This window comes from Astatotilapia calliptera, chromosome 20, assembly GCF_900246225.1.
Source record: "Astatotilapia calliptera chromosome 20, fAstCal1.2, whole genome shotgun sequence".
NCBI classification, from domain to species: domain Eukaryota; kingdom Metazoa; phylum Chordata; class Actinopteri; order Cichliformes; family Cichlidae; genus Astatotilapia; species Astatotilapia calliptera.
The window spans coordinates 12,933,600-12,944,967 of record NC_039321.1 but is presented as its reverse complement, the minus strand read 5'-3'; the positions used below and the strand labels follow the sequence as shown (position 1 = coordinate 12,944,967).

Sequence of the window (11,368 nt, the reverse complement as noted above, 5' to 3'; positions counted from 1 at the left end):
AATGGTTGGTTTTTTGTACTGTTTTTATCAATAAATCTCAGCAACAAAGGACATACACCCACGTGTGTTGATTTCTCCCTAAGATGGCAAACTGAAACACTCCAAGTTGGTGACTTTTGGAGATTTATTTCCCTGGATGATTGAGAATGCATCAAGATGAAACACAAAAGGAAGTGCACAGCTTTTAGCAGCTCCCCCACGCCCTTAATCACACACCCCCACTCCCCTCCCTCCAGAATTCCCAGGTAACGACCTAATATACATATGAATGACTAGCCAATTTAGCTTCCACTTGGCTGAAGCTAAAGCTTAGCTAAAAGCCTACCAGCCATTTGGCTGCTCTCGGGTTTTATAGGTAGAAAGGTAGAAGCCTGGCTTTGCAGGTGTTAACAGGAAGAAACCTCTGGCAGATTCAGGCTAAGGGAGGGGCGGGGCCATCTGCTGATTATTTAACACCTTGTATGTGAAGAGCAGGATTCTGAATTCTGGATTTAACAGGGAGCCAATGAAGGGAAGCCAATATAGGAGAAATCTGCTCTCTCTTTCTAGTCCCTGTCAGTACTCTTGCTGCACCATTTTGTATTAACTGAAGGCTTTTCAGGGAGTTTTCAGGACATCCTGATAATAATGAATTATACTCGTCCAATCTAGAAGTAATAAATATATGAACTAGTTGTTCAGCGTCACTCTGAGACAGGATATTAGTAGTAGTCCTAATTATTTAATATGTGCATTGAAGGACATGTCTTGGTCAAAAATGACTCCAAGGTTCCTCACAGTGTTACTGGAGGCCAAAGTAATGCCATCCAGAGTAAGAATCTGGTTAGATACCATATTTCTAGGCTTTTCAGGGCCGAGTACAATAACCTCAGTTTTATCTGAATTAAGAAGCAGAAAGTTAGCGGCCATCCAGGTCTTTATGTCTTTAAGACATTCCTGCAGTTTAACTAATTGGTGTGTGTTATCTGGCTTCATGGACAGATGGAGTTGGGTGCCATCTGCATAGCAGTGAAAATGTATGCTATGTCTTCTAATGATACTGCCTAAGGGAAGCATGTCAATCAATCAATCAATCAATCAATCAATCAATCAATCAATCAATCAATCAATCAATCAATCAATCAAGGCTTTATTCGTAACGTGCAGGTTGCCCTGCAGTGAAATAGGACCCCCCCATTTTGAGAAACTCACGCCTCTTCCCATCGTTTCAATTCCAGCGGGCATCCTTGTGGGGGTTTGAACAGCCGGTTCCGCTTTCTTAATTCTTTGATAAGCCAGGGCCAAGCCAGCTCCAATCAGCAAGAGCCCTGTTACCATGGTTCCGAATAGGTAGATATCTTCAGCACTCAGGCTCACCCAAGCCCAAACTCCTCTTTGAGAAAGGGGTGTAAATTGCATTTAGGCACCAGTTGATCAAATCCATAATTCCTCTTTTAGGTTTTAGAGAACAGACTGTGAGAGAGTGTTCCAGGGAAAAGTAATATAAAAAACACGAGACTAGACAAGGACATAAGAGGCTAAGCAGGGAAGCTAAGGGAGAGGAGGAGAGGAGAAAAGTGCGACCACCTTCGTCAAGAGCAAGAGCAGAAAAAAAAGTACAATGTAAACAGAATTGGTCCTAGCACTGAACCCTGTGGAACTCCATAATTAACCTCAGCGTGTGAAGAGGACTCTCCATTTACATGTATCATATCTATCTAACAGATAGATATGATACAAACCACTGCAGCACAGTACCTGTAATACCTACAGCGTGCTCTAATCGCTCTAATAAGATATTATGGTCGACAGTATTAAACGCTGCAATTGAGGTCTAGCAGGACAAGCACAGAGATGAGTCCACTGTCAGAGGCCATAAGAAGATCATTTGTAACCTTCACTAAAGCTGTTTCTGTGCTGTGATGAGCTCTGAAACCTGACTGAAACTTTCAATTAAGCCATTCCTCTGCAGATGATCTGTTAGCTGCTTGACAACTACTCTTTCTAGGTTTTTTTTAAATGAAAGGAAGGTTGGAGATTGGCCTATAATTAGCCAAGACAGTTGGGTCTAGAGATGGCTTTTTAGGTAAAGGTTTAACTACAGCCAGCTTGAAGGCCTGTGGTACATAGCTGATTATTAGAGATAGGTTGATCATATATAAGATTGAAGCATTAATTAATGGCAGAACTACTTTGAGCAGATTTGTAGGAATGGGGAAGATTCTAAATGAATATCAATGGTACTGAAAGTAGCTGTAGATAATGTGACATCTGTGGGATGATTATTGGTAATTTTTTCTTTAATGATTAAAATTTTATTTTTGAAGAAGTTCATGAAGTCATTACTAGTTAACGTTAAAGGGATGGTTGGCTCAACAGAGCTCTGACTTTTTGTCAGCCTGGCTACAGTGCTGAAGAGAAACCTAGGGTTGTTCTTATTTTCTTTAATCAGTGATGAATAGTAAGATGTTCTAGCTTTATAGAGGGCTTTCTTATAAAGCAAAAAACTATTTCTCCAGGCTAAATGATGATCTTCTAAATTTGTGACACGCCATTTCCTCTCCAGCTCTGCTTTAGGCTACATGTTTGAGAATTATACCACGGAGTCAAGCAATTCTGATGAGGTTCTACTTTTCACCGAAGCTACAGTATCGTATAGTATCGTACGTAGTGAGGAGGTGAAATTATTAACAAGATAATCGACCTCTGTTGGAGTAGCGTTCAGATAGCTGCTCTGCTCTGTGTTGGTACAGGGCATTGAAGATGATAACAGTGGGTGGATTATATTCTTAAACTTAGTTACAGCACTTTCAGAAAGACATCTACTTTGATAAAGTCTACTCTCCACCGCTGTGTAATCAATTATTGTAAATGTAAATGTTATCAGGAAATGATCAGACAGGAGAGGGTTTTCAGGAAACACTGTTAAATGTTCAGTTTCTATGCCATATGTTAAAACAAGATCTAGAGTGTGATAAAAGTGGTGGGTGGGTTCTTTTACATTTTGAGAGAAACCAATTGAGTCTAATAACAGACTAAATGCCATGTTGAGGCTGTCATTTTTAGCATCTACATGGATGTTAAAATCACCCACAATAATTATTTCTGGTAGTTAGAATGACTCGGGGGTGTTGACTCATTTAAACTAACATAATCATCCTGCTGCAACCAGGTTTCTGTAAGGCAGAGTAAATCGATTTGTTGATCAATTATTAAGTCATGTACTAACAGAGACTTGGAGGAGAGAGACCTAATATTTAATAATCCACATTTCACTGTTTTACTCTTTGGTTCAGATGTGGATACTGTATTGTTCTTTCTTTGTAATTGTTTATGTTTAAGTTGTTTGTTGCTGGTTTTTAGTTTGTTTTTTGTCTGTTTGGGAGCTGACACAGTCTCTATGGAGATGGGTTTTTGGGGGGGTAGCAGGAGGAGAGAAGCTGCAGAGAGGCGTGTAAGACTGCAACTCTGCTTCCTGGTCCCAACTCTGGATAGTCATATTTTGGGGGGTTTAATAAATTTGTCCATATTTCTAGAAATGGGAGCTGCTCCATCCAAAGTGGGATGGATGCCGTCTCTCCTAACAAGACCAGGTTTCCTCCAGAAGGTTTGCCAATTATCTATGAAGCCCACATCGTTTCTGGGACACCACTCAGACAGCCAGCAATTTAAGGAGAACATGCAGCTAAACATGTCACTCCTGGTCTGATTGGGGAGGGGACCAGAGAAAACTGCAGAATCCGACATTGTTTTGGCAAAGTTGCACACGATTCAATATTGATTTTAGTGACCTCCGATTGGCGTAACCGGGTGTCATTACTGCCGACGTGAATTATGATCTTACTGAATTTACGTTTACCCTTAGCCAGCAGTTTTAAATTTCCTTCAATGTCGCCTGCTCTGGCCCCTGGAAGACAATTGACTATGGTTGCCGGTGTCTCTAGCTTCACATGTCTGAGAACAGAATCACCAATTACCAGAGTTTGACCCCCGGCGGGTGTGTCGCCGAGTGGGGAAAAACGGTTAGACACATGAATGGGTTGGTGGTGTACCTGGGGCTTCTGTTTAGGACTATGCTTGCTCCTCACTGTCACCCAGCCGCCCTCTTTCCCCAGCTGCTTGGGGTCTGCTGGGGAACAGCTAGCGGGTTATCAAGAAAGGAAAGAAGATCATGTAGAGCTCCTCATCTTCAAGGCGCTCTACAGGTCCTCTATAGGGGCAATTAACAAACAACAGAGCAGCATAACGTTGAAGATAAGGACAATAAGAACAGGCAATAAGAGGGAAATAATAAATACACAGATTATACAGTATATACAGTTTTAAAATTAAAGTGACTGAAAGGTGAATAAATAACTGTAAGTGACTAAGAGTGAATAAAGTGTCGGTAGTATAAGAAGAGTGTAGTTTATGTTTCTGGTGTGGGAAATGGTCTTATCGCCTGGAGTTAAAAAGCAGAGTGGCTTTGGGGACAAAGGTGGCTCTCTTCCTCTCAGTCAAACAGGAAATGCAGCAGAGGCGTCGCCCAGAGGGGAGTGATTGAAATGCGGGGTGAAGAATGTGAGAGGGGTCGTTGATGATTTTGGCTGCCTGTCTAAGGGCCTGTTGGCTGAAAACCTGTGCCAGAGTTCTGACAGGCAGGCCAATGATTTTAGAGCACACTGATGCAGTGTGCAGTCTGTTCTTGTTCTGAAGGCTGAGTGAGTGGAACCAGCAGGTGATGGAGAAGGTCATGATGCTTTCCAGGAAGGCATAGTAAAAAGTCATCATGATGAGTGTGCTGACTCCAAAGGAGTTGAGTTTCCTAAGGAGGTATAGCTGTTGGTGGCACCTCCTGAGAATCTCCTCTGTGTTGGCAGAGAGTTTCAGGAGGTTGTCAAAGATGGTTCCCAGGTATTTGTACTCATCAGACGGAGAAAGAAGGCTGTCTCGGTCAGTGGCTTCGAAACATCCTTGTAGGGTGAGGATACTTTCCTCTGTCCACTGCTCGATGTTTTTGGTGACCTTTTTAATCCTCTTGATGACTGGGATGTAAGCAGGGGCAGGCAGGATGGTGTGGTGGTCTGCTGAGCTGAGAGGGGGGAGGGGTAGGGCTTTAAATGCATCTGGTACAGAGCCATAGCATTTATCCAGAGTCTTCCACTGACGTGTGCTGCATGTAACATACTGTTGGTATCCTTTAAGCGACTTGTCAGGGGAACAGTGGTTGAAATCACCCAAGATGAACTTGGGGGGAGTCCGGTGATAATTGTTCCAGTTTGTACAGAGCGCTGGTGAAGTAGTCTGTGGCCTTAGCTGCATCAGCTCTAGGGTGGGTTGTACACCAAGATGATGAAAAGCTGTGGGAATTCTCTGGGGAGATAGTAGGGGTGCAGGGAAACAGCCAGAAGGTCGATGTCTGTAGTGCACAGCTTCTCCCTCACAGTGACTGTAGAACACCAGCTGTTGTTTACATACAGATACACGCCGGCGCCATGTTGCTTCCCAGTGCATTTGCGGTCTCTGTCCATATTAAGAGGTGGTGAAAAGCCATCAATGTGCAGCATGCTGTCATCGTCGCTGTTGTTTAACCACGATTCCGTGAATGCCAGAACGGAGGCAGTTCTGTACTCATGCAGGTGGTTGACGCAGGCTTGCAGCTTGTCCAGCTTGGAGCGGAGAGACCGTACATTAGCAAGGATAATGGACGGAAGCACTCGTTGTTTGTGTGTCTCCATCTTTAGTCTGGCTCTCACCCCACTCTTCTTTAATCCCCTCCCGGTTACCTTGTTATTGTGAGTTTTTTGATTTCCGTGTCCACGGAGTATTTCTTTGGGAAAGTAGTCCGTGGAAGCGGAGCGGAAAAGCCGGAGGCCGGGCTGCAGCTGCGTCCGCAGCTGGATGAGGGAGTCCCTGGTGTAGGTGAGCCTTGGGGTCATGTCGAGTGTCGAAAACAAGTCCAAGAAATCACAAAAATGAGGAAAAGGAAGAGAATCCAAATATACAGAATAGACGGCGAAATACAACAACGAAAAGAGCATTAAAGTTAGAGAAAGAACGCAAAACTGCTCAGCTGAATGGCCGGTCGACCGCACAAGCAGCAACCCGGGACTGGAAAAGCTAGCTACCTAGATAGGTAGGTAGATAGATAGATCATATAATTTCATTGAGCTTTTGGATAGTGCCATACAAACCTGACATAGACAAAAAGGAAAAACATGGAGACATGACTGACTGGGGAACCAGAAAGAATAACAAAACACTGGTCACAGAAACCAGCATTTACCATGGTAACACAGTAAGAAATGACTGAATGAGAAACCCTGGTTAACATAATGTTTTTTTTAACTACTTCTGTGAGTTACCATCAGCAAACTGAAACCACTTAGAAACTGGTGGAGTGCCATTTCAGAATAAGCTTGTTTAGTGCATGTTAGTTCAAATGAATTGGCATCCTCTCTGCCTTCTGTAAATGAAAAGAGCCCTCTGTTGGACTGAGAATACGTGGTCATTGAAGAATATGGCATTTCCCGTCCCTCTATGTTAAGCATGGTATTTCATAATAATTATAATTTATAATTATAATTTATTTTTATTATAATGTATAATTAAATATTTATTTTGTTACGTAATTTTGTGTTTGTATTAGTCTATTTCTTAATTTTATTACATAGAAACTGATGCAAAAAACTGATGCAATAACTGTTAAGGAACACCCACTGGCAGGTTTCTTTTACTTTTTAAATCAAAAATCCCTACCATAATGCTGAGTATTTACACATAAAGCAAAAGAACACGGGGGATGGTTTGACTGTGATTCCCAAAGAGGGGATGCTGAAATGTCCTGATTTCGGTACATATGAGTATGTGGGATGTTGATGTTGGCTGAACATATGCTAAAGCCTCAGACATGAGTCACAGCTCATGATGCCATCTTCACTTGGAGCCTGCCAGTCTGGAAAAAAGGATTTTTGTTGGTTTTCAGTGGGAATTCACACTAGTATTCTTTTCAAATGACCCAAATGATGACACGGACAGCTGTTTTACCTGAAAAGCATTGAGAAAGCATATAGGCCTGTCCTCAGTAGTCTAAATATACACAGATTTATACACACAAAACGATCCCTGTCAGATGTCACCCCTACAAGCCCCACCCTGATCGCTTCTGGTTTGCTAGCTTCCATTTACCACTGTGTTAATCTGTTCCCTTTTCACATCCCCCCTCCTCCCGATTCTCTTGCATGCTCTCTCTTTTGCTCCTCCCCTCTCTTCCCTCAAAGCCAGCAGCCTCCTGCTTGATCCTGCCTGCTTACTACATGGTCTCTTGGAATACAGCATACCTTTTCTACTCCATGGCTTTTCGACTTTTTTTTTCTCAATTCACACTGCAAAGCACGAACGGATGCTAGCTTAACCAACAGTGTTTAACCTTTTCTTCCCCTTCCTCCTCTGTGCTCGTAACCTGTTTATCCATTTGTCTGTCTGACCTGCATTTTAACCTACCCTTTGACCCCTCTGTTTCATGATTAATGCTGAGACCCCTTTGACAATGTTACTATGTATTAACTGGTTGAAGCCTTTCCTTGCCTTGTTGTTTTCCACCTTGCTTAAACAAGGCCAGAATTGTCCAACCAGCTGTTTGTGTCCAGACCACCACACTGTGAACTGCTCTGGCCAAGGTCTAACTGGAGTACCAGATTCCATTCCTCTGGACGTTCGCCGTCTCCTACTATCCAACAACTGGATTCCATGGATCCCTTCTGACTTCCTGGTCCTTTACACAGATCTGGTGTATTTGGACCTAAGGAATAACTCCCTTTCCCAGCTGGAGCCAGGGACCTTGAGCACTTCTTCAAGATTAGTCTTCTTGGACTTGGGAAACAATAACCTGACTGAAATCCCCTCAGGAACATTTGGGGAATCAAGGAGTCTGATTAAACTACGACTAGGGGACAATCCCTATCTAACTATGGTAAGCAGAGATGTTTTTACAGGGTTGACGTCTTTGAGGGAATTGGAGCTGGAGAGGAATGGTCTCACAGGGCTGGATGTCAGGGTCCTGGAACTTTTGCCCTCCCTTAACATGGTGCGTTTGGAGGGCAACCCCTGGCTTTGCAACTGCCACTTTGCCAAATTGTTTGTATGGCTGACAAATAATCAGCATAAGCTCCCAACAGGTAAGATGTTAGCTAAGTGTGAATGAGCATCTGAGAAATGTAATTATTTCCATGAATTATATTTTAATGATTATAAGACACACACATACATACTACCAATTCCTACTTCCTCAAGCACCTACTGATATCCAGTACAGTAATCAATATGAGTCAGCTATTCCTACGTGGCAGCAGAAAGCGTAACAAAAACACAACTGTTACTGTTGTTGTTCTAACATCTGAAATATGAGTGAGTTTTCTGTTTTATCTTTTCTTCCTCCCTGTCACACTCTTTTTTTTTTTAGATTTTTCAGTAATTGATAATGATGATAATAATGAATGTTGTCTTTATTTTCTCTTGCTACGTTGACATTATTATCACAACTGTAACTTCAGCTGTAATATACACAACTTGCCAAGATCTATTTTTAATTGTTGCTTTGTTCCCTTATTTCTTTTCTTTTGAATTTAACTTAGAAAAGTGCTAGCTTTTTGCTTTAGTGATTTGACATTCTTTGTATTCCAAATTTGCCCTGTGTCCCCAGCAGGGTGCCCCTCTTAATTTGCTAGAAACAATTGGCGGAGGTCCTGTCTCCTCTTATCTTGACCCTTGAAACCTCTGCCCTGAACTACTGTCTGTGCACTTCTTGCTTCTTTTGATGCACTAGGCTAGAAAATCACTAGGTTTTACTAGTGTGTAAAGGGAAAGAACCTAAAACATGAGTTTACATGTTAGGTCATCATGTCTTTCTTCTCTTGATGCATCACACTAGTCCAGTACTTTCACATTAACATACCATCATGTGAAAATAAAACACACACTTGCTACTTACATCAGAATTAAAACATTAGAAGCAGCCAGATTCTATGCCCCTCTATGAAAAGCTGAAGTTTTGGGATTTTGTTGGTCTGGTGTTAACACAATATCACATTCATCACAGGAGTTGCACCTGAATAAACCACAAGACTTCTAAAACACTAAATCTATCTTGGACAGATGAGACCAAAGTAAAAACATTTGGCCAAATGATGACTGATTGCCAAATGAGGACAAAATTAAACACGCATATCAGCACAGATATCATGTGTTGTGGAATGAAAACCCAAGTGCAGACACTGAGGCACGGTACTTATTGAAAGGGTTTTTTCAGGTGTAATAGAAGTCCACAGAAAGGCAGGATAAAGTGAAGTATATAAATATAAATGGAAGACAAGCTGGAGATGATAACAGGAACTCAGTGGAAGGATAACAGCTGTCACATCAAAGAGAATAAATTGATTAGAGGCATTAGGAAAAATTGGGCGAAGAAACAGCTGCAGTGAAGCAAAGAAAACAAGATAGATGAACAAAAACTATCAAAGCAGAAGCGACAAACAACCACCAAAATAAAACAGGAAGTAACTTAACAAACGTAGGACTTAACAAACATCAAAAACAAAAGGAACCCAAGGTTATCTGTAACTGAGAACTGAGGGCATGAAACACAAAAAACAATAAGGAGTCTATAAAAAGCACTAGAAGATAGAACTCATAAGCACAAGAAAAAGAATAAAGCAAGAAAATAAACCCAGATAGCATCATATTCTGGGATGGATCTGCCCTCAGGTCAGCAGATCCGCCCCACTTTCTGGCATCTGGACAGGATCCAGTCCACCTACGGAGAGGGTACACCTGCGTGCCTGCTATTCTCTTTTTTCTTTTTTCCTTAAGCAGTGGATTGGGCAGCAGCACTTCTCTAAAGAGGTAAGTACTGTACACTTTTGTGTCAAATATACTTCATTCATGAAGTTACCATTTCAGTGAACATATATTAAGAGGTTAAATGTTTAAAAGGCCCCTGAGTGGTTTATTTTGGTGTGGCAGTTGCGGTGATAAAGTTATCTGTCCCGCTAGCTGTTACTCCAGGGCTGAACACGTGAAGGAATTTCCCCCCCGATTCCAGTAGAAACTGCCGGTAAAGTTAAGCTAACTCTGCCTTTTCTGTTCTCCACATCTGAGCACATCCATTACATTAAAGTGAGTATCATAAGTTGAATTGTTATCTCAGAGTTTGAGCCACCATTTTGGGCGACAGTTGATAATTTGTTGGCCATAAAATTATCCTGATTGAGCTGTTAACAGTTCCTTTTCAAACATAGCCATGCATTTACAGGCAGCTTCTACCATTCTTAAGAAAAGGTCAAAATACTCCAGAAAATTCTGAATTGGCCCTTTTTCCTCTCTGATTTATCAGCACATTAAAGGGCAACAATAAGAAATCTGTAACAGCAGCGTCATCCTCTGAATGTTTCATCACACTGTGAGATATGTTCTTATCTTTCAAGACCAATTTGATGGAGTTATGATCATGACACTGCATTATTTATTTATTTTGTCTTTAATTCACCAACTCATATTTACCTCAACTTGAGTTCATGCATGATCCAGTTTTTGGTTTCTTTTTATCGAATCCCCCTCTCGGTCCCTACACATATCTCCTGTTAAATAATATTAAAAACAGTTAACTAATCAGGGACGATCTTGATCTTGATCTGAAAATAAGCCCTAGACCATATAAATGTCACCACTTTCTTTCAGACTAAGAATAATACAGAATAATATATTTATTAATGATATTATACATCTGTGCTGATCTGTGTTGATCTTATTCAGGGCCTGTTTCATCTTTGCACACTGCCTCGGGAAAATAAGGTAAATACAGTTTAAACTTTGCATCAGTCACGTGTGTTTTTTTAATGTTTTGTGAACATCTGGAATCACTGGAATCCACTACAACAGCACCAGTCTCAGTTATTCGGAGTGGGGGGGGGGGTTCTTTGCTTTTAGCACTGAGTCTGTTTTTGCATCGGTAAAATATAAATTATGAGCTAACTATGAAGTGTTAACACTCTGTGTTAAAGTCATGTGCACATGCAGAGTCAGAAGGAAAAAGGATGATGAAAATCTATAATAATCTTCTTACGGTTAGAGCAATGAATCTGAGTTACCTCACATGTGTATTTTCCTGTTGTGGGAGTTAATTAAATCCCCACCAAAAAAAAATCTGGGTACAGCTATTTTTAAATTACAGTTTTCTTTTGATTGGAGGCTAGGTGAGAAGTGCCAGATTTCTTTTTTTTATCCAGGAGAACTCTAAAACAGCAGAAGGTGTTTTAAAATGTAACAAGAAATCAGCCAGATATCAGTGAACATTCAATCAGACAATTTTGCTATGAATCTTACATGTCTGACAAAACAAACAATATATGAAATG

The 11,368-nt window shown here is 41.2% G+C and overlaps 1 protein-coding gene across 1 annotated transcript; it reads left to right on the top strand.

The window, feature by feature from the left end:
* The first annotated feature begins 7,250 nt into the window (after window positions 1-7,250).
* On the top strand, window positions 7,251-10,115 carry LOC113013558 (leucine-rich repeat-containing protein 38-like). The gene is made up of 2 exons (XM_026154564.1): window positions 7,251-8,135; window positions 9,721-10,115. The coding sequence occupies exons 1-2, from the start codon at window positions 7,481-7,483 to the stop codon at window positions 9,822-9,824; spliced, it is 759 nt and encodes a 252-aa protein (XP_026010349.1). The 5' UTR covers window positions 7,251-7,480; the 3' UTR covers window positions 9,825-10,115.
* The last annotated feature ends 1,253 nt before the right edge of the window (window positions 10,116-11,368 follow it).

Excerpts from the sequence above, each read along its gene's own strand:
- LOC113013558 (XM_026154564.1), top strand. The coding sequence starts at position 7,481 with ATGATTAATGCTGAGACCCCTTTGACAATGTTACTATGTATTAACTGG. Across the intron at positions 8,136-9,720 it reads TCAGCATAAGCTCCCAACAG|GTCAGCAGATCCGCCCCACT; the intron begins GTAAGATGTTAG and ends ATCTGCCCTCAG.